Source organism: Solanum pennellii, chromosome 3 (assembly GCF_001406875.1).
Source record: "Solanum pennellii chromosome 3, SPENNV200".
Classification (NCBI taxonomy): Eukaryota; Viridiplantae; Streptophyta; class Magnoliopsida; order Solanales; family Solanaceae; genus Solanum; species Solanum pennellii.
In genome coordinates, this window is record NC_028639.1 from 6,756,332 (window position 1) to 6,780,230 (window position 23,899).

General features: G+C 31.2%; 1 protein-coding gene and 1 long non-coding RNA gene across 5 annotated transcripts; one reads left to right on the forward strand and one right to left on the reverse strand.

The window, feature by feature from the left end:
- Nucleotides 1-10,017: 10,017 nt before the first annotated feature.
- LOC107012798 lies at nucleotides 10,018-18,075 on the forward strand. 4 transcript variants are annotated; one of them, XR_003577147.1, is made up of 6 exons: nucleotides 10,018-10,292; nucleotides 10,421-10,508; nucleotides 11,566-11,694; nucleotides 14,808-14,855; nucleotides 14,975-15,104; nucleotides 17,873-18,075. It is a non-coding gene; the product is annotated as an uncharacterized LOC107012798 (long non-coding RNA). The 4 variants fall into 4 exon arrangements; XR_001456092.2 differs by lacking the exon at nucleotides 14,808-14,855 and having other exon boundaries at nucleotides 10,023-10,292; XR_003577148.1 differs by lacking the exon at nucleotides 14,808-14,855 and having other exon boundaries at nucleotides 10,025-10,292; nucleotides 11,607-11,694.
- A 3,726-nt stretch (nucleotides 18,076-21,801) lies between these two features.
- Nucleotides 21,802-22,580, reverse strand: LOC107013142 (agamous-like MADS-box protein AGL80). Its single transcript, XM_015213128.2, has one exon. The coding sequence runs from the start codon at nucleotides 22,578-22,580 to the stop codon at nucleotides 21,900-21,902; it is 681 nt and encodes a 226-aa protein (XP_015068614.1). The 3' UTR covers nucleotides 21,802-21,899.
- Nucleotides 22,581-23,899: the final 1,319 nt, after the last annotated feature.

Below are 23,899 nucleotides of genomic sequence, written 5' to 3' on the forward strand. Positions count from 1 at the left end.
CCCCCCTCAAATACTAATTTAGATATTATTTTAATTTTTAAAAAAATAATTCTACCCACCTCACCTAATCCCCCGCTTCCAATTTTTTTTTTCATTTTGTGTTAAATAAATACATATCGAAAATATATTTTACTTGCCGCCACAAGATTTTTTTTAATGTTTTTTAACGGATAGTAATACTTTAATCTTTAATTTTTAATTATTATTAATAGTTTATTATTTAATTTTTGTGTCAATGTTTTTTCAAATAAAAGAGAGAGTGGATTACACTCACCACTGAGGTATGTTTCTCAAACTAAAAAAGTGATAATTTAGGTATGAAACTAAAAAAAGGGATAATTTAGATGTGTATTTGACCCTTATCTTAAACTTTTTTGTAAAGAATGTATTTAAGTTTGAGATATAATTTAAAGTGTTTTTGGCTATAAACTCGTCCAATTGAAGGAAAAAGAAAATCTTATATGTTTTCAATTTGAGTTTTCTATTTTAACTTGACAGCGTCCTCCAATTTCCTCTCGTTTCAAAAGTTGTGAATACAAATAAAAAATATTGTCCTGATAAAATTTCTAAATGCCTTTCTGGATATTTCTCAATATCTCGGCTATTCACGGAACGTGACAAGCATGTGATCAATCATCCTTTTTTGAAAAAAAAAAAAGAATTTCTTGAAAAATCTAAATACATAACATGTGAATTTTGATTGATAGTTTAAAGTGTGTTATTTATTATTTTATTGACATGAAAAACATTGTAATTTTTAAAATCTTGTATAAATGCCTAAATTTTAATTTAGAAAGATTGAGTTGATATAATTTAATTTAGCTTTAAATATTAGTTGAATTGATTATTAAAATGTAAAAAGCTTCATATAAATAATGAGATGTTAATTAGTGCCCTATCATGCAACTTTGATGTGATAATAAGAGCACAACCCATGATTCCCTGAATTAGAGGCATGTCTTATGGTATTGGTTTGATGCGAATAATGTGTGACTTCAATAAGTCCACACTACAGAAATTAATTTTCAGTTATATTTAATATTTTTTTCATGGTTATTAATTATCTTATCAGTAATTTTAGCTATAAAATAACTAGAAAGCTCATTTTATTTTATAATGTATATTCAAGTTGTGAATTTAAAGTATTATTATTTATTAGAAGAAAAATGGTGAAAAAGCCCAAAAATATGAAAAAGATAGCAATGGAAGTATTTGACTACCAAAGATGATATTTTTGAAGTTAAATAGTTATAAGCAATAAAAATTCAAAAAACATAAATTAGATATTCGAGTTTGGAGCAATGATTTTATACCCAAAAATAAAATAAAATACACGATTCAATTAGTCAAATTTAATTAAGTGTAATTGTTAATATCAAATGACTTATATATACATCTTTATTATCAAAAATAGTTTAAATATATCTCTTATTATATTTTCGATCCAAATTATCTTCCACCTACCCTAAGTATATTATAAATAATTAAAAAAATGACCAAAAATTAAAATGCATGCTCCATGGTACATGGCAATGTTGATCCACGCCAACACATTGTTAAAAAAATGCATATTGAATCCAATAAGAACAAAGAATCATTCTTGAATAACATAATAGTAGTATAACTTATTAGAATAGTTGAATTATGTTTGAGCAGGTCATTTTTTTAAATGGAGCATCTATTACTTACCTACTTAACAATAGATTATAGCATAGAAATTATTTAATATGAATTATTTTTTTAATATAATTTGCAGGCTATCACATTGACTATTAAAAAAGTGTTAATTACATTGAATTTACTTGATTTTTTTTTAAAAAAAAGTAAGCTCTTGTGAATTTTGCATTGGAAATTTTGACATTTCTAAAATTTAAAAGATTTACACGTGGATAGTATTTTCTCAGAAAAATATGATGCTAAATTTTGTTACTTAGAATTTGTATTATACTTGAAGCGTGCATTGTATCGTAAATGTAGCCCATCTCCGCTCTCACTCCTCCTTCAGGTTGTTCTATCCCCCTTTCTTGAGGGTTTTTTTTAAAAATTTTTGCATCCATTCATCCTTTCTCTCAAATGAATAGTTTCTTTTTATGAACTTTCAAAAATAGCAAAGACTTGAAACGTAATGACGCAAAAATAGTTATAATTTGCTAATTAGTAATTACATGTTAGAGGAGGAGAAGCGAGTGGCATTGGAAGAGGGAAGAGAAAGACGAGCGAGATTGAGAAAGGGAGGAGTGAGGAAAGAGAGTGGAGAGAGGCAAATTCTATTTATATATTTGTTAGGTAATTGTATATACGCATATTTATTAATAATTGAATTTGTATATCTGCTTGATAGTTCTCTCTCTCCTCTCTCTCTCTCTCTATATATATATATATAAAAAGATAAATCTATGAAATAAATTGGAATGTTATAAAGGAACATTCAACTTGCCCATTAAGGCAAATTCAAGTCTTAACATAAGATAATGACAATGAAAGGACTAAAGAATTAAAATTTGACTGTCTATGAAGCCTCTAATTCAACTGAGATGGATGTTACTACAAACCCCACGACATCCAAACGAACTAATAAAATAACTGAAAACAATAAAAGGAGTCCTCCGAAATGCAAAGAGGCTCATCAATTGACTTTGGAGTGCTCACTGGGTCAACGATGCGCTGGATGTTGATCGTGGTTACCTGCATTTGCATCTTAAGACAATGCAGGTCAACTGACACCAATACATTGAATGTACGAGTATGCGATTTGGAATGCTAAATACAACTTAAGCTTGAAAAGAATTTGAAAGAAACACTTACCTGGCTCAACTCAACTCAACATAACTAAACTCATCTTAATATAAAGCAATTTATAACAAGTGCAATATAAAGTAAAGTTATTTAAAACATGATGTCAACTCTGTGTGTATGCAAAGATACACTATAACTCTGAAATATATGTAAAAATAAAATAAAATGTGTATATAAGAATACAATTACTTCTGTGGGAGTTTCTCAAATCGACAATCATCATGTAAGAGCTATTGTGATGCTACATAATTTTGCCTCACGCTGCCATGACCGTCCTATACCTTGCCGGGGGTATAGAACCTGAACTACTATGTGGATCCACTAGTCTATGTTAAAAAACACTAAATGATTCATCTAAAAAGTATGACTCTTTTCTACCCATGATGACTAAATGGTTTATGGGGGATGTGAATTGTCTGAACTCTGCCCCATATCGGTGCTCAATACTTACCCCAAAATACGATACTAGCTCTTATGTTTAAAAGTATACTTCTTTTTGTGAATTAAGATAATTGCTCAAAAACATAGCTCAAAGACTATCTTGAAAATCATAGTTTCCTCTCTTGCTTCATTTAGAAAGTGATTACTCTTTTATGAAAACTAGCTCAAAAGATATTTGAAAATCAAGGTTTTCTTTCTTGTTTAAATATGAAAATTTTTTGGTATTTGGAAATACATAGTTCCGATATACTTTTTTGAAGATATGAACTTCAAATTTAACTCTTTACTCAACTTCAACTTTAAGTCTTAAAACAAAGTTAAAACGTCTGTGAAAGACTTTTGAAAAACTTTATAAACTTCTCTTAGACTTGCTTCTTAACTTCTAGACTTGACTCTTACTTCTATGGTCTTTGATCTTATTTTTTCTTGAAGTGGATTATGGATTCAAGGTTTATGATCTCATGTTTATGAATTATTTCATGATGTTTAGATGTACCTTAGAGTGTTGGAATCAACTAGAAAACATAGGTACATCACTAAGGTACTAATACGAAAGGTGGAAGGAAAATTGGCTAAACTGGCATCGCTGACGCTCTGAGAGACGAGATGCGCCAGAGCACAAAATTCAGAGACTGACTTGGGGTACTCTGGCTGGCGCCCTAGAGGTCAAAATGCAGAGGTCCTCTTTTGGGTCTCTAAGAGGCGCACAATCATCCCCAGGTGTTCTCCAACTTTTCTTCTCCTTTTTTTCAACTCTAAACCCTCTAAACTTCAATGGTTATTTTCTCTAATACTTAGGATCATTTATACTCTCAATATATGATAGATTCAAATTGAAATTACACCTGAAAACATGAATCAAATCGCCAAAGACTTCAACAACACAACCCACAAAATTCAAAGTAAAACCTTCAATAATGTTCATCAAAAACTCAATTTCTAAACATTCGAAGACTTAAATTCGCTGAATTAAATCATGGTTGGAGCGTGGGAGAACTAACCCAACGCTATGTGATCTCACATACCTTGTAGGGATCACTCACTAACAAAATTCACAAGCTAAACTCGATTATCTAGACGAATCTTGCTTCTCTTCTCCTTTCTCCTCTTCTTTTCTCTTTTCTCTAAACCCTAGCATATTTGGTAAAAGCGTAAATTGATATAATTCTGATTGGACCCTAACTTAATTACCAAAAAAAAAATAATTGGGCAAGGAAAAGACCAAACTACCCTTTCAAAATACGGATTGGACTTTCTTTATTCCAACATCCGAACTTGCAAAGGGCATTACTCACTCATACGAACTCGAAATCACGCAAAATCAGCGGCGTTGGAAAGATCATTCCAAGAGATTTACTACCATATCTGGAAGTACCCCTTAAATCATCCCGAGTTAAAAGTTATGGCCGTTTGAAATTGGCTAAAAATTTAACTTATTCTAACTTAACAAAATTTCTAGATTTTCATTCTTTCTATTTTCAATTTTTAGCTTCTTCCTAGTTATTTAAATTTGCGAGTTGTTAAATATATAATTATTTATATAATTTGTATTTGTGTGCATAGAGGGGAGGCAGGAAGAGGAGAGAGATAGAGAGTGGGTGGAGTGTCACGACTCAAAAATAAACGTGATGACACTTGTTTATCCCACCAATACAAGTTAGCTTTAACCAAATAAAAATGGAAGAAATGCAAACATATAAATTAAGAACAAGATAAAGGTAAAAAACTTATTCATTTTATACAATATCTCAAAATATGATTGTCATATTGTTGACACTAAATTTTGGTCTGCTATTTTATTTTTAAATAGTTCAAAATATATGTTTTGTCATTTTAATGGGATTTTATTGATAATTATCTTTTTTTCTCATAGTAATAGAATTTTTTTCGATTAACTATGTTTATATTATTTTGTCACAACAAGACACTAAAATATTTGTTCCTTTTTTATAAAATCATTATTTTTGTAAAATTATATTTTTTACATGCCATTGATTACGTTCATTACATATTTTATGTTCATATTCTTTGTTACATTTGTTAATATTTTATTTTTTTTGATATTTTTGCACAATTCAAAAATTCATAAAAGATATTTTATTAAACAGTGATTTTGGCTCACGATTTTAAGATACTAATATTATACTATGAGTAATTTTCAATCCCTATTTAAAAAAAAAAATTCTCTATTAGATTAAAGGTGGTAAAAATTATTTATTTTCAGATTTTTATATTTTTCATTTAGTCCACCACCATCAGAAAATAAGCTAGAACAATCCATATTTTCCGGTGAAAGCTCCGACCAAACAGAACCACCTCCACCATCATCTCTTCTTCTCCCTTTGCCCTCGTTGTCCAGCAACCAGACAACGACCAGCTAATACAATCCAAACACTGTTTTCCAGCCAACACCACCAGAAAACCGGCCATTCCTTCCACTGTTTCGACCCCCAAATACACCATGAAACAACCAACGAAAACCCCAACTCTAGCTCGCGAACCAGCAGCTCCAATCCATTTCCTCTCCAACCCAAACCCCACCAGACAACCCGACCAAAACCACCAACAAATTATCAGAAACCATCACCACCTGAAACAGACTAGTGTTCCGACTACGCAACAGTCACCAAAACACCTCCATTACTTACCTTTTCCGGCGAAATGCCAACAACAACAGACCCACTACTTGAAACCAGCTGCAAACCAATCCCCTTACCCTTTCCCCTCTTTTAATTTTTGTTTGTTTTACAGATACTTCGACAAGCTAAAGATGTGTCTCGCTGCTACTTCGAGCTCCGATGAACTCGCGAGAAGCTACCACACGTGGAACGACGGCGAACCATCATCCCCCCTTTTCCGTTTCCAGCGAACTCCATACCTTAACCACCGCCAGACCCTGATCTGAGCTCCGACCCCACACTGATCTGACATTTGGCCGGAAAACACATCACTCCGGTAACCTTATTCTTTTGGCGATTTATTATTCGAAATATCAGTTGATTTGAATGTTATTTAGGTTTGAAGTTGTATATATAAATAAATTTTATTTAGATTTTTCATATTTTATTGATTTTGGGTTTCGAGTTGTTTTAATTTAGTCATCAGTGTTGCAAAGTTTCTTTTCACATCTAAGAAATTTCATGCATTTTTCTAAAATGTTTCCAGCAATATGCCTCATGTTTTGTCATTTAGTTATTATCCATTATCTTTTGTTGGTTTAGTATGATTTTATATTTTGTATGTTAAATTAGACAATGAAAAAATTCTCGATTGGTTTTGGAGGTCTTTCCAATGTTAAAAGATGGAAATTTAGTTTAACTTTATATTCTTTATATGTTAAATTGATTGAAAATTATCGTCGATTTTTAAGGTCTTCCATATTAATAAGACTAATTTTTATTTTCAAATTATTATTTGATTCATTTATTTTTATTCATATTTATTTATTTATTTATTATTAATACTTTTACTAAGTATCTTTACCGGTACCCAAAGTTGCTTTCCGTTAAAGCTATTCGAATTGAGTTCGAAGTATACTCTTTATTCATTATTTTATACATATTGACATTAGACAAACTTAGGCTCGTTTTTATATTTTTCTTATTTTATTACTTGTGTATATTACATGTTTATTATACATGTATATTATTGTTATCTCCTCCTCAATTTATAAAAATGAATTCAACCGGGACCCATAATTGTGAATTTCGAAGGATGTCTAACCCTCCTTCCCTTCAAAATAACTTGAACCCCCTTACGTAGAATTATTGGTTTCGTAAACTTTCTTTTTAAGTTAATTTGTTAATTGGTTTCCTAGTTTTCTTAAATTATTAGGTGACGATTTCCTTTTACACCTCTTTTAACCCTTTTAAAATTCTTTTAACTTTTTTAAAATTAAGTCACCGCGATGTTGCACTCTCTCACGGGATGTCAACACACGTGAACAAGCCATTAAATACATAGAGTGCAAAATTAAGAAATAAATTCAAGTCTCAATCTTTGTTTTTCAAATAGATCAAAGCTTAAAGAAAAGAAAAAGAGGGTCGGTCGAGATGACAAACAATCATCTGTCAAGTCCTTTAACGAGGCTTCTAAAAGAGAGGAAGTGTTATCACACTATACCGGGCTTGGTACCTACCAAATGTAGAAGCAAAAGATCAGTACCAACAACACTATACCCAGCAAATAACATACTAAACAAGGTATCTAGATAGAAATAGAAAATACTACTTATGCTCCAATCAAACTTACTCCTTATGCTCCAATCAAACTTGCTCAAACTACAACTAGCACATAAATTAGCCCAACCTAGCCGTTCTACATTACACTGCTCATAAGGTCCAATATCCGCAGTTCAATAGTCACAAATCATCAATAAACGAATTAAGTAAGTCAATCTCAAAGTTAAGTAGTTTAGTCATATGCAACAAGTACATCAATCACAATTAGCAAGTGAATCACGTAGAAGCATCAAAGGTATAAACTCACAATTATCAATCTTTTGCCAGAATTATTTCTCATCGGCAAAATATTGCCAACCGAAATCATTTTCCATTGCTTTATATCAAATCACTACAGGGAATCATTTCTCATATAATTTATAAACACGAAATGAACTCAACATAAATCACACTCACCGGTAAAGACCTCGCGCCAGCCCAACCTTAAGAGGGCCATAGGTTGGGACGGTTGGCCCTTCAACAAAAAAATGACAACATTGGTGTCTTAGAAAGATTATCTAAGAGTATCGAACATTGATGTTTAATACACACGAAATCAATACATACAAAAAATTATTTATGAATTACACACTTCAATGAATACTTACAAAAATACATAATAACCAAGATACAATATCGTAAGATTCATCCAAGCAAAAAGATATTATATGATTACTTTTATAAACAAGACAACAAAGGGGAAATGAAAAATTAGGCATAAAAACAAAAGTACACTTGATTTTAGTGGGCTCCCAACCCTAAAATATAAAAGATATGCAAAGTATTTACATTTGATTTTACATATTTAAATAATTATTGAAAAAGTCTTTACAAATAAAACACTACTAAAATATATGTAATAAATATTTTTAACATTCATAGCCCACGGGCTGGCCTCTAAGGCTCGTGGGTTGGGCCTATGAAGCTAGCGGATCCAATGAGGTTGGGATAAAAAAGACTCGTTCCTAAATGGAACAAGAAAAATTTGGCCCAACCCCACTCAATTCAATGGTTGGGTTGACTTCATGGGTCAAACTCATTTTTACAACTCTATATAGGGCACTTATGTCGTAATCCTTCAATAACTCAAGTCATATCCTTTAGAAAAGTTCTTTTGAGTGAACACATTTAAAACTCTTGTGGTTTGTGAATACATCTATAGAAATTCTATAGAAGTAATGACTCCAAATTTTTAGGGCAAACACCGCCACCACTGAATCCAAATCATGAGTCAGATAATTATTTTCATGCAATCTTCAATTGCCTTAAAATATAAGCAACAAATTTTTCATGTTGGATCAAAACACAACCAAGACCAATACATGAAACATCACAATGTATCAAGAAACGATATGGTCTTTCTGGTAATGTCAAAATAGGGGTTGAAGTGATTTTATCCTTTAATTCTTGAAAACTCTTCTCGCAAGCTTTCGACCATAAGAATTATACCTTTTTTTGAGTCAATATCGTCAAAGGTGAAGCAATAGAGAAAAATCCTTACACAGACCTTCCATGGTAACCAGCCTAACCCAAGAAACTCCGTATATCTAAAGCGGACAAATGTATATTTTAATTCTTAACTACATTGATTTTCTTAGGATCAACTTGAATACCTTCACCGAAGACAGTATGGTCAAAAAAAGCAACGAACCTCAGCCAAAACTCACTTGCTAAACTTAGTATACAATTCATGGTCCTTGAGAATTTGCAACGTGATCCTCAAATGATCAACATGCTCATCTTAACTTCGTGAATAAATCATATATCATCATGATATATTTAAGATATATTATATATCATAATATCTTTTGAATACATAATGTATCATGCTCTTTTTCAAATATATAATGTATCAATAGTCTTTAATATGCTCACCCTAACACTATTACTTTTGGTACTATTGATAGAGAACTTATGAAAGATTAACACAAATCTTTAGAAAAGGCTATAAAGTTGTACTTGGGAAATCAGAATCGAAAGAATAAATATGTAGATGAACTTACTGTCAAATAAGATCTTTATCTGATATAGATAATCACAAAAGCGAAAATTTTAAAATTTCCTAATTCGAACAAGAAAAAGTTGAAACAAATTGGCTAATATGATCGAGTTAAGACAGGGAAAGAAAAAGAATAGTATAAGTGAGAGAAATGTGACAGAAGAAAAACAATCAAATACAATTTCTAATTATGCATGAAATATAAAATTGTGTAAAGCGAGATTTAATGAGTAAATATAGGGCTTGTGTTTGCCTAGTTGTATATTTTTTTTTCCTTATTTTAGCCCATTTGATATCTTGGGTTCAACTCATCAATCAACTCAATAACCGGGTCATTGCAACACCAAATGAATTGGGTGAATTCGAATTAATCTTGCCACCGCTAATCTACACAAACATTTACTAACCTACCTTAGGGGTGGAGCTAAGATGGAACAAAGGTGATCCTATGTCGAAAAATTACATTTATCTAAATCAAATGTTATATATATATATATATATATATATATATATATATAAGCCAATAACAGTGGGACTATCACAACAAGAATTGTTTGTACAATAATCTATATAAAGTGTACTACAAATTTGGGCTTCTTTATTGGACATTCATTTTATGTTCTTCTACTATCAACACGTGTACACTATTTCTTTCTACTTGCAAATCACCAATACTTCCTTACTTTGGTTTCTCCTCCTCTTTTCAATTCTCTTTTCTCTTCTTTATTTACCATTGAATTTCACTCAAGAGGGCGACAAAGTATTTGAAAAGAAGAAATATTTTAGGCCACATCTATTTCTTCTTGGAGCAAAATTAGATCTCACTACTTGAAAGTGTAAGAAGATATCTTCTTATACTTTTTTTTTTTACCTTTTTTGTGCAATTAATACTTTTTTTAGGTGAATATATAGTAGGAAGATTTTAGATGTAAAGTTTCCTCATTTTCTTTTTTCTTTTGTAAAGGAAATTTTGAGGAAATCGATTCTAAAAAAGATGGAGACTGTTTCCCTTGCTCAAACGGAGAAAATTTTGCTATCTTAATCATGCTTTGGTATGTGTTAATTGTTTTTGGTTATTTTGGATTTTTTTCTGTTGAATTTTCAATCTAAACCTTTTCGATATGTGTATGTTTAGAAAAGTGATACTCGATTTCTAGCTTCTCCTTAGAAGTGATTTTTTTTTCTAGGATAGATCTGTAAATATTATCATAGTTTTCTAATTAAAGGATGTTAAGAGGCACAAACAGATTTGTATTCATAGGTTTCTCCACTTAAAATATGAATACTAATTTTTCTAGTCAGTATCATTGTGATTATATGCTATATCTAAATTGTTCCTTTTAAGTTATATCTAACTCTTGCTCTTTGTTTCAAATAGTTAGTTCGAATTTTTCTTTTGAATTTTAGATTTCTTATGATATGTGGCCTTATGTCAAGTCTAGTTGTCTAAGTTGAGTTTAAAAGTGGTCTGTGTGGAATTCGAGGTGTTGTTGTCTTCTATATTTCACATCTTTTCTTTACCATGTGATAGTAGAAGTAGTATTATATTGTACACTCTTTATCGATTCTCTGATTAGTTGCTGCAATATTCACGCCACTGCTATCTTTTGTTGCTATTTGTCATATTTGTGTCTTCTGGGATAGAGTTGAGGCCAAGAGACTGCAAAACTTTAGGCAGAAGTTTTAAATTTTTTAGCTTCTTGATTTCTTTTGTATAGTACATAGATTTTGGACTAGGGAAAAACAACCAACAACTATAGGAAAATAATTACACGAAATAGACTATAATAACATGAAAATGATTTAACTTATATACACTGCGATGTTGTGAATATATGTTACCCAATGATTCGTGAAATTTAGTTAGTCAATACGTATAGAGTTGTTTCTACAGAATTGATGCATTGAGTAATTCATATCTATTTGCCATGTATTTCTCAGAATATCTTCCCCTTTGAACTATATGATGCTTTGAATGTCTATTGGCAAGTTATTAACAATTAGGAAACCTTTATATTCTACCTTTCCTTTAGGCAAATTTTAGTTTTTACATTGATCAAACATCAATAATTGATTTCACTGTATTTATATATGTACATTAAATTACAGGAAGTATCTTCCTCATTTTGGTACTTTTGGTTATTTCAAAGAATAATTTTTAGGATTCTTAATCGACACAACCTCAATTGGTATGAAGGACCAATTATTACAAGTTAGGGAGAAGGAAGTAAAAAGATGGTATGCAACTTTTCCAAGTTTGGCGCTCTTCCTCAAATTTATTTTGCATATATGTGTACTTAATACTATTTTGTATCAATTTCTTCTCAAATTAAAAATTTTTATCACTCAACAGTGCATATATAGCTTTCGAGCTTCATATTCAACAAAAAAAAGAACCTCATATAGCTTTCGTGATTCTTTATTCTAAATAGTACTGATAGTAGCATCTTATCTTTTTGTTGGTCACGATAAGAAATAAAAAGATTTTTGACAGATGGCTACATGACTTGACGAGGATAAGGACCAGTAATTAGAAATACTATGATTTACTTACTTCGTACATAGAATTGTAATTCAATATTTAGGTAAACATGGTAAAGATCTAAGTCTTTCGTGGTAATTTGTCAAACACAAAGACAATTCGTGTTTTACTCAAAACTAGTTAAGAATATTATGATTTTGATATAATATATGTCATATTTGTTCATCATCAAAGATTTAAAGTAGATGGTATGAAGTATGAGAGATCTATTCTTACGGGATATTTCTCATTTTGCATCTCTTGTGCTCAACCAATTACAATAAATGTTCTCTTATAAATTTTTAAATGTATCAATTCCAGTTAATGCATTTGTTTTATTATTCTAGGCAACAATGTAAGGCAATCCTGAAATTCCCCATTTTGGGAACGTTCAGTGCCAATGTCAGTGAATGAGTAAGTCACCAATCCCTGGACTATGTAATGTGCTTTATCTGCTGACTTTTCTTTCTATTCAGCCTCAAAAGCAGACCATTTTTCATCTGATGCTGCAGTACAAACGATCCTACATCTGCATATGGAGTAGGCATAAAGGTCATTCAAAAGACAATTACCAAAAATAGTGTAAATTGTCATATGCTTAAACCAACATTGACATAAAAGTATGGATTTGTCACCATAGCATTTTACTGTCCAATACACTTTATAATTAGTGTCCGAAAAGAAAGGCTCCATCCTAACAGCTTGAGATCTTTGATATCTATAGACAAAAACATAGTCAAAATCCAAATACATGTAAAAGATCAATATGATCAATGAAGTTACAATAGTCCAGCTACCATGAACAAACATGTATATCTCATACAGAAAGCTTATCTAAGAAGGATTAAAAGAATTTTGCAACGTTTCTCTGTACATGAGAGCGCTTGGTGTACTCATCTTCTCTTTAGCTTTGAAGTTAGTATGCCTAATTTGAAACACGAACAACTAAGCACTGAAAATAATATAATAAAGAGAATTCATCTTTGAAATTAGGCCTACAAACTACAAAAATAAAGAGAAGATGAGTACACCAAGCTTTGTTATATAAAGAGAAGCGTAGAAAAATTCTTTCAATTCATTCTTAAATAAGCTTTCTGTATGAGATATACATGTTTGTTCATGGTGGCTGCACTATTGTAACTTCATTGATCATATTGATCTTTTTCATATATTTGGGTTTTGACTATGTTTTTGTCTATAGGAAATCAAAGATTTCAAGCTGTTAGGACGGAGCCTTTCTTTTCTGGCACTAATTGTAAATTGTATCGGACACTAAAATGCTATGGTAACAAATTCATACTTCTATGTCAAGGTTAGTTCAAACATATGACATTTTACTCTATTTTTGGAAATTGACGTTTGAATGACCTTTATGCCCACTCCATATGAAGATGTAGGTACCAGTTATACTGTTGCATCAACTGAAAAATGGTATGCTTTTGATGCTGAACAGAAAGAATATTCAGCAGATAAACTATATTACATAGTCCAGGAATTGGCGACTTACTCATTTAGTGACATTGGCACTGGACTTTCCCAAAATGGGGACTTACATGATTGCCCTGCTTTGTTGACCTAGAATAAGAAAACAATTGCATTGTCTAGACACCTTTATAGACTTATAAGAATATTTGTTTTACTTGGTAGAGCGTAAGAGATACAACATGCGAAGTATCCCCTGAGAATAGATATCTTATCAGTTCATACTTAATATCATCTACTTTAGATCTTTGTTGATAAACAAATATGACATATATTATATCAAAATCATAATATTCTCAAAAAGTTTAAGTAAAACACTAATAATCTTTATGTGTGACAAATAACTATGAAAGAATTAGATTTTTATCATGTTTACCGAAAAATTGAGTAACAATTTTATGCATGAAGTAAGTAAATTATAATATTTCTAATTATCGGTCCTTATCCTCGTCAAGTCATGTAGTCATCTTCAAGTTTTAAATTTAACATTTTTTTCTGTTGGATTTTTTATATAAGCTTTTTTGATATGCATATGTTTAGAAAAGTGATACTCAGTTTCTAGCTTCTTCTCAGAAGTGATCTTTTTTCGTTTTCTATGATAAATATGTAAATATTGCCATAGTTTTCTAATTAAATGAAGTTACTTTTTAGGAGTGGGACAAACAAATTTGTATTTATGAGCTTCTCGACTTAATATCTGAATACTCATTTTTCTAGTCAGCATCATATGCTATGTCTAAATTGTTCCTTTAAGTTATATATCACTCTTGCTCTTTGTTTCAAATAGTTAATTCAGGTTATTCTTTGAATTTTAGATTTCTTATGATATTTGGTCTTCTTGTCAAGTCCCAGTTGGTTAAGTCGAGTGTAAGAGTGGCATGTGAGATTCGAAGTGTTGTGGTCCTCAAAATTTCACATCTTCTCTTTAACTTGTGACAGTAGAAGTAGTGTTCAGTTGTATACTCTTTATCGATTCTCTGATTAGTTGTTTCAATATTTACGCCATTGCTATCTTTTGTTGCTATTTGTTATATTTGTGTCTTTTGGGATAGAGTTGAGGCTAAGTGATTGCATCACTTCCTGCAGAAATTTTCATCTTTTTAGATTCTTGATTTCTTTTGCATAGTACATATAATTTGGAGTAGGGAGAAAACATAACAACTATAGGAAAATAATTACACGAAACAGACTATAATAACATGAAAACGATTTGACTTACATAAACTGCGATGTTGTGAATATATGTTACCCTATGATTCGTGAAATTTAGTTAACCAATACATGTAAAGTTGTTTCTGTAGAATTGATACATTGAGTAATTCATATCCGTTTGCTATGTATTTCTCAGAATATCTTCATCTTTGAACTATGTGATGCTCTGAATGTCTATTGGCAGGTTGTTAACAATTAGGAAACTTTTATGTTTTACATTCCTTCAGGCAAATTTTAGTCTTTATATTGATCAAACATCATTAATTTATTTCATTTTATTGATATGTTTACATATAATTACAGGAAGTATCTTCCTCATTTTGGTACTTTTGGTTACTGAAAAAGAATAATTTTTGGTATTCTCAATCGACACAGCCTCAATTGGTATGAAGGACCAATTATTACAAGTTAGGGAGAAGAAAGTACAAAGATGGTATGCAACTTTTTCAAGTTTGACGTTCTTCCTTTAATTTATTTTGCATATATGTGTACTTAATACAATTTTGTCTCAATTTTTTTTCAAATTTGAATTTATATCACGCAACGCTGCATATTTGACAAGATAGCTTTTGAGCTTCTTATTCAACTAAAAAAAGGGAACCTTATATCGCATTCGTGATCCTTTATTCTTTATAGTACTGGTAGTAGAACCTCCTCCTTATGTTGGTCACGATAAGGAATAAAAAGATTTTTGAACGATGACTACATGACTTGACGAGTATAAGGACCAGTAATTAGAAATACTATGATTTACTTACTTCGTGCATATAGTTATAACTCAATGTTTTGGTAAACATGATAAATATCTAATTCTTTCGTAGTTATTTGCTAAGCATAAAGACTATTAGTGTTTTACTTCAAACTTGTTAAGAATATTATGATTTTGATATAATATATATCATATTTGTTCATCATCAAAGATTTAAAGTAGATGGTATGAAGTATAAACTGAATAAGAGATTTATCTTACGAGATATTTCTCATATTGTAACTCATGTGCTCTACCAATTACAACAAATGTTCTCTTATAAGTCTATAAAAGTACCAATTCCAGTCAATGCATTTGTTTTCTTATTCTAGGAAACAAAGTAGGGCAATCCTGAAAGTCCCCATTTTGGGAACGTCCAGTGCCAATGTCAATGAATGAGTAAGTCACCAATCTCTGGACTATGTAATGTATACTTTACCTGCTGGCTTTTCTTTCTATTCAGCCTCAAAAGCAGACCATTTTTCATCTGATGCAGCAATATAACCGATTTTCCTATATCTGCATATGGAGTAGACATAAAGGTCATTCAAAATCCAATTACCAAAAATAGAATAAATTGTCATATGCTACCAACCTTGACATAAAAGAATGGATTTGTCTTCATAGCATTTTGGTGTCCAATACACTTTACAGTCAGTGCCTGAAAAGAAAGGCTCCATCCTAGTAGCTTGAGATCTTTGATCACCTATGGACAAAAACATAGTAAAAACCCAAATATATTTACAAGATCAATATGATCAATGAAGTTACACTAGTCCAGCCACCATGAACAAACACATATATCTCATACAGAAAGCCTACTTAAGATAGAATTGAAAGAATTTTGCTACGTTTCTCTACATGACATTGCTTGGTTTACTCATCTTCTCTTTAACTTTGAAGTTAGTGTGCCTAATTTAAACACGAATGACCAAGCACTGAAAATAATATAATAAAGAGAACTCGCCTTCTAAATTAGGCTTACTAACTTCAAAAATAAAGAGAAGATGAGTACACCAAGCTCTGTCATATAAAAAGAAATGTAGAAAAATTCTTTCAATTCATTCTTAAATAAGCTTTCTTTATGAAATATATGTGTTTGTTCATGGTGGTTGCGCTATTGTAACTTCATTAAAAATATTGATCTTTTTTGGGATAATGCACAAGTACTCCCTCAACCTATGCTTGAAATCTGAGAAACACACTTATACTATACTAAGGTCCTATTACCCCCTGAACTTATTAAATTAATAATTTTCTACACCTTTTCGACCTACGTGACACTATCTTGTGGGTCTATGCTGGTTAACTTTTTTTTTCAAGCTAGTGCCATGCAGGACGAAAAGGGGTAGAAAATTTATAAAATAAGTTCGGAGGTGGGGGGGGGGGTAATAGGATCTTAGTATAGTCTAAGTATGACTCTGGGATTTCGGACATAGGTTGAGGGGGTACTTGTGCATTATTCCATCTTTTTTTTATATATTTGGGTTTTGACTGTGTTTTCGTCTATAGAAAATCAAAGATCTCAAGTTGTTAGGATGGAGCCTTTCTTTTCGGACACTGATTGTAAAGTGTATGGGACACTAAAATGCTATGGTAAAAGATCCATTCTTTTATGTCAAAATTGGTTCAAGCAGATGATAATTTACTCCATTTTTGGAAATTGACATTTGAATAACCTTTATGCCTACTCCATATGCTGATGTATGAACCGATTAAACTGTTGCATCAAATGAAAAATTATCTTCTTTTGAGGCTGAATAAAAATAAAAGTTAGCAGATAAAGTACATTACATAGTCTAGGGAATGGTGACTTACTCATTCAAGTAATGACATTAGGTCATTCTTGGTCATTGCACAACGAACCTAATGAAAGTCTTAAACTACATCCTACGTATAGCTGGTGTTTACACTGGCCTATGAATGAAATGAAATGGAGTATGTATGAATAAACGAAGCAGACTCTGTGTTTGCTAATGAAGACTCTCTAGTTGAGGTCTCATCTGTTGAGCCCTCATTTCTGAGATGTCTTGATGTTAAGTCCATGATTCCAAGGTCTCATGGCATATGAATGAATTATATTAAAGAAGTTATGTGCTACATGCAAAATGTGATGTATGCTATATGATATGTGCTATACGTAAAATGTTATGTGCTGTGTGAAAATGTGAAAAGTATGATGATGAATGTTATTCTCATGGCATAACTTTCCTATTCCAAATCTAGAAAGCTCACTGACTTTCCTATTCCAAATTTGTAAAGTTCATTGACTTTTCTAATCCAAATTTGGAAACTTTCCTAATCTCAATTTGGCAAGTCCACTAACTTGACTTCCAAAAATCATGTTGTTAGGAAAGAGCTATTATTTCTCATGCATGTCCTTGGTGTGTGCTTGCATATACCCATACTTAGTACAAGTGTGTACTAACCCTATACAAACTCTATTATTTTAGGTGCAGGCACAGGGAGACGATAGAGCTACAGGATCATCGCTGCAGTTATCCGGACGTCCAGTATTCATCCGGTTTTGGTAGGTTCTCATGCTTTCAAGGATGCTGTTGTTTTATATTCTAGCTTAGTTTTAGAGTTGAGCTAGTGGAGCATGTTTCACTAGCGTTTCTTTTCTGTTTTTATTCAGACTATGTATTGGTGCCATTTTGGCAATTATACACTTAATAAGAATTGGACTATTTCTTTCAGTTGCTTATCTCTTAATGTTAGATGGTTGATGGTGAACAATTACGTATTAATGAGAATGTTTTATAAGTATGTTAAGAAATAAAAAGTTTGAAATTTTCCGCTAAAATTAACCTATGTAAAGTAAGAATGACGTAAGTAGGCTTGTATGCGACCTCTGAGAGGTCAACGACGCCGGTCTCGTCTGGGATCTAGATTCCGATCGTGACATACATGACTTGACGAGGATAAGGACTAGTAATTAGAAATACTACGATTTACTTACTTTGTGCATAAAATTGTAACTTGACTTGGTAAACGTAATACAGATCTAATTTTTTTCTAGTTATTTGTCAAATATAAAAGACTAGTAGTGTTTTACTTAAAACTTGTTAAGAATATTAATTATGATTTTGATATAATATATGTCATGTATGTTTGCCATCAAAGATTTAAAGTTGATGGTATGAAGTATGAACTACTTAAGAGATCTACTCTTAGGGTATATTTCTCCTATTGTTCCTCTTGTGCTCTACCAATCACAACAAATATTCTCTTATAAGTCTATAAAGGTATCAATTTGAGTCAATGCATTTGTTTTCTTATTCTAGGCAACAAAGTAGGGCAATCCTGAAAGTATTCATCTTGGGAACAGTAAGTCATCAATACCTGGACTATGTAATGTACTTTATCTGCTGACTTTTCTTCCTATTCAGCCTCAGAAGCAGATCATTTTTCATCTGATGCAGAAGTATAATTGATTTCTACATCTGCATATGAAGAAGACATACAGGTCATTCAAAAGGCTTACCAAAAAATGGAGTAATTTGTCATATGCTTGAACAATCCTTGACATAACAGAATGGATTTGTCACCATAACATTTTAGTGTCCAATACACTTTACAATCAGTGCCTGAAAAGAAAGGTTTTCCTTCCTAACAGCTTGAGATCTTTGGTTACCTATAGAAAAATCATAGTCAAAACCCAAATATATGAAAAAAATCAATATGATCAATGAAGTTACAATAGTGCAACCACCATGAACAAACACGTATATCTCATACAAAAAGCTAATTTAAGAATGAATTGAAAGAATTTTGCTATATATCTCTTTACCTTACAGAGCTTGGTGTACTCATTTTCTCTTTAGATTTGAAGTTAGTAGGCCTAATTTGAAACACGGATAACTAGCACTGAAAATAACATAATAAAGAGAACTTGTCTCCTAAATTAGGCTCACTAACTTCAAAAATAAAGAGAAGATGAGTACACCAACTCATAACAATTGCCAATGTGGAAGAAATCGAGCTAGAATTTTTCTGGTTAGTGACTTAAACATTTTAGGGAGTTTCAGATGTGATCAAAGCAAGTTGAGGTCAAGGGCCATCAGTGAACGAGTGGGGTGGTATGTCTAGGCTTGATTTATTTTTTCTAGTAGTCGAGACACTAAGAAGCTCATAAGGCCTTTCGAATCGAATTTGAAAGGGTAAAACTCTCGGTATCAATTTTCATAAAGAGGTTAGCTTGAAATGTTGAGATTCTAAGGTAGTTGCGAAATGGAGGTTTGGCAGAGGAATTACGAGGTTATGTCTCAATTCTTCATAAAGATAAGTTAGTTAATTCCTCAACTTGTAATTTAATTCTTAATCTTTAGAATCTAGGTTATGTTTTTGGGAAAAAGGTTTTTAACTTAAGTTAATGGTGGAAAGAACCCTTGATGGTTGAAATCATCATGAGCATAACTTAGGGTTAGGTAGGGGTGATAACTTGAATATTGTTAGGTCATCTTTAGTTGATTATGGTGTTTTACTATCTGCTTAGACTAAAGAACAAGTTAGAATTCATAACCAAAGAGAAGCTTCAATTTTCTAGAGTTCTTAGGGGTCGAATCGAGGTAGGTGATGATTTTGCTTTCCCATATATGTTAAATGTACTTGATAACTGCATCGTTAGTAGTACATAAACGATATATGATTAGGAAAGTTGAAAAGGCATAATATGAAAGGTAGGATGTTGTCAATCACATGTAATGAATATGTTACATATATATTGTACATGTTTGAATGCGATTCATTGTTATTTATGATTGTGCTATGTGGCTATGTTTGAGATCGGATATCACGCTGGTACACTAATATCTGAAACAGCTACCACACTGTACACTAACTTGGGATAGGATACTACGTCGGTACACTCATTTGGGATCGAATACCACATTGGTACATTAAATGTGTGTATGAGTGGGTTCTGTGAGAGAACCAAACTTGTTTGTTGTGTTGTGATAATTCATGTTATTATGTGTATAGATTTTGGAATATGATATGTTGTGTTGAGATTGTGTCTTATGTGCTTACTCAATTTTGGTTACCTATCCATATTTCATATATTGAAATTAACTGATCCTATTAGTACACTATTGTTATGTGTTGTTACTGTTATTTCTCTCTCTTTATTGAGTACAAGCAATCTTCAAGCGGCTGTTTAGCGGCTTCAGTTGGGAGACCACAAAAATCTAAATTCAAGGGTGGATTACTTCCTCTGGACTGCTACGGATTCCTCTTAGTCCATTATTCGAATTCAGATATTCTAGACTTATGTTTCATTCTTTTTTTGGGGGTTGTATCCTCTATCCTAGACTGTTAGATGTTTCAGTACAATGAAGTTTGGGTTGTAGGGAATTTTAAATTCTGCATTGGTTGTCGTTATTGGATTGTGAGATTATGGGAACTCACACTTTTGATTGTTGTTAAGACTATTTCCTTAGTATTTCAATCATTAATTGGTTCTTAATTTATTGTCGGGTTAAGCTTGAATTGTTAGTTTTTTCTCCCACAAAAGGATTAGAATCGGTGTCTCTCACAACGAACAAGTGTCGTGACATGTCACATATTGAATACTTGTTTTTTTTTAGAAATGTGTTTCAGATTAACTAGTGTATAGTTTGATTAATTTTATGAAATATATGTCACCTTCCACCAGCAACAATTACTAGGTAACTTTTTTTACGAAGACTAAAATTAATGAGAAAAAATTACCTAGAGTTTGGTCTATCCTAGAACTTAAACATGAGACATCATGATGTGCAATCCAATTTATTGACCACAAGATCACATCCTTCAGTGTCCTTATTTAGTGTATCTAATTCTTCGAGTTCAAATTAATCTCAACACAACAACATGGTTAGAAGAGGAAAATTAAAAGAGACAAATAAAGGGTCCAATATAATATACCAAATATATCATGTTGATAAAACTTGGAGCCTTAACTAGCCGTATAATCTTCAAAGTTTATGTACAAATACACAAAGACCATGTTCAAAAATAGTAATTCTATGAACTCTCAAAAAAAATTATATTAGCCAGTTCATTTGCTGGTACTATATTATAATAGGTAGAAGTACGTTGTAGCAGGATCAATCACTCGCGTTAAACAACCTTCCTCCAAGATCACTTGGGCTCCTAGAAGCGCCTAGACTAGCATTCTCTAATAATGCCTCAATCTTACACAAGTTAAAGGTTTAACCCCTCATGTTTCCATTTAAAACCTTCTCAATTTAATAACAACATAATGCCATGATTGAAAACCATACTAACAACAACAACATTTGTAATAACAACAGTAATAAAGGCACAAATAAATACAAGAGTATCTAGTAAACATTAAGAGAAATTGACCATAAATTTAATAAGTAAATCAAACAACAAAATTTTGAAGAAAAAAAACAAACATAACAAATGGACATTTCAAATGAGGATATGAGCAAAGAGTATTGAGAATCATATGAAGACATTAGTCTAAGATCCTTATAAATTATCGTTGTTGCGATTTGAATCTTGAACATCAACTTTATCGAAAGATGTCTCATCAAGTAAAGTCAACAGATCGCTCCAATCCAAATTGATCAGATCATCGTTCCAATCAAACATCTCAGACAATGCAGGACTCTGTGTAAAGCTAACAGAGTTATTCTGATGATTATTTATTGGCATCGATACATCCGTTAACACTGGTGTAGACAATGCTTTGATTGCTTCACATACCTCTTTAAGGTTTTGGTTGATCACGTAACTCAGATCGTTGAGATCGTAAACATGTATACCATTAGGAATATCTTCTCCATTCAACATTTCATACATCTTATTTGTGAACTCCCTAACTCTATTTTCCTTTCTTACCTTCTCTAGTTTTTCCTCCATTTTTTGAATCCTTTGCTTGGTGAAATTCTCTTGTGTCATCATATTTTTTGATTGCTCCAATCTTGACAACTCCCTGAACGTTGTAAAGGTGTTGGTAACAACGTCGTTATTTGGAAATATTATAGGTTCATTCTGGTAAGGACTATAGATAACAGAAGCTATTTCAACATCACAAAGGGTGTTGAGTTCACGGGTCTTTGTTAAGAACCCTTTCTGTCTTTTTCTGTATGAGACTTTCCTTGAACTGTTATTTTCAATGAAAGCCAACTTCACTTTATTTCTAGGCATTGTTAAGGAGATTTGGTTATTGTTGTTGTATGTTTCTTTTCTTAGGATTGACTTCAATTTATAGTGGGGGAATTTTGATTCTCTAAAAAAATTGAATAATTTGAATTAGAGGATTCTTAGTTGTCATTCTATTTTGGCATAAAATTAAATGAGGACTATGATCAATTTTTTTAGTCAAACTTTTCTTATTAGGAAAATAATTTAATTGGTTTAAATCTAAAAAAAAAAATTGTTAGTAATAACTAATGTTTTTCATTGGCAAAGTTAGTGTTTTTTTTTTGTGTGTGTGTATATTTTTATTTATGAATGTACTAAAGATGGAAAATTTTGATACATCATGTCATGCATATTTGAATATACATTAATAATGAATTTAATGATTAATTTAATAAAAAAAATATGCATTGAATATTAAATGGTGATAATTGTTGTTGTATCTCTTATAGAAATACATTATTATTTTATCTAGTTTTGAAAGAAACAATATTTAACAGAAATTTTGAAGACTTAAATTTATTTTTATTACTGTTTGATACTTATTAACCAGTCACTTAACTCACCTTAAAATTTCTTCTAAATTAGTCTCGAGGCAAATCAATTTTAAATAACTACAAAAAAACACAATCAAATTAATGTGTTTACACAGTGGGAAAAGAAAAAGATTTTTTATTCTTTTAAAGAAAAATACTTAAGAAGAAGAATAATTACTTGTAGACTGTCTTATTATTTTTTATTAAGTGAGAATAGACATTTTACTCTAATGAAATTTATTAGTATAAGCAGAAAAGGAAGAACGAACAATGACCATAAACAAAATATAATTATCATATATAGAATTAAATTTAGCAGCTAAAAAATATCACACTTTAAATCTAGTTGAGTCTTTTGTCTTCCCCTTTCACCTTGTAACTTAAAGAAAGTCTATGGCATATTATAATCTTTACTAATCGAAGCTTAACGGTTTGAAGTTTTAAAACCTCAAAATTTATATTCGGTGTTGCTTTGTTTATTGAATTCATTGCAGTTCTATAATTTACATTATTTCTATTAAAAATGTTTTTCGTCTTATTTTAGGAGGAAGTAACCCAAAATCTTTGACAATAATAAGAGGATTATAATTTCTGTACAACACATAATAGGGGTGTCCACTATTTGGATTAAACCGAAAAACTAAATCAAATCAAATTTTAATTTGGATTAATTTTTTGGAATCTTGGTTTGATTTTGAATTTATAATTTACTTTATTTGGTTTTTTTTATTTGATTTCGAATTTAGAAAAGTGAAAATAAAAAAAACCAAATTTTATATATATATATAT

Excerpts from the sequence above, each read along its gene's own strand:
- LOC107013142 (XM_015213128.2), bottom strand. The coding sequence starts at position 22,580 with ATGCCTAGAAATAAAGTGAAGTTGGCTTTCATTGAAAATAACAGTTCA.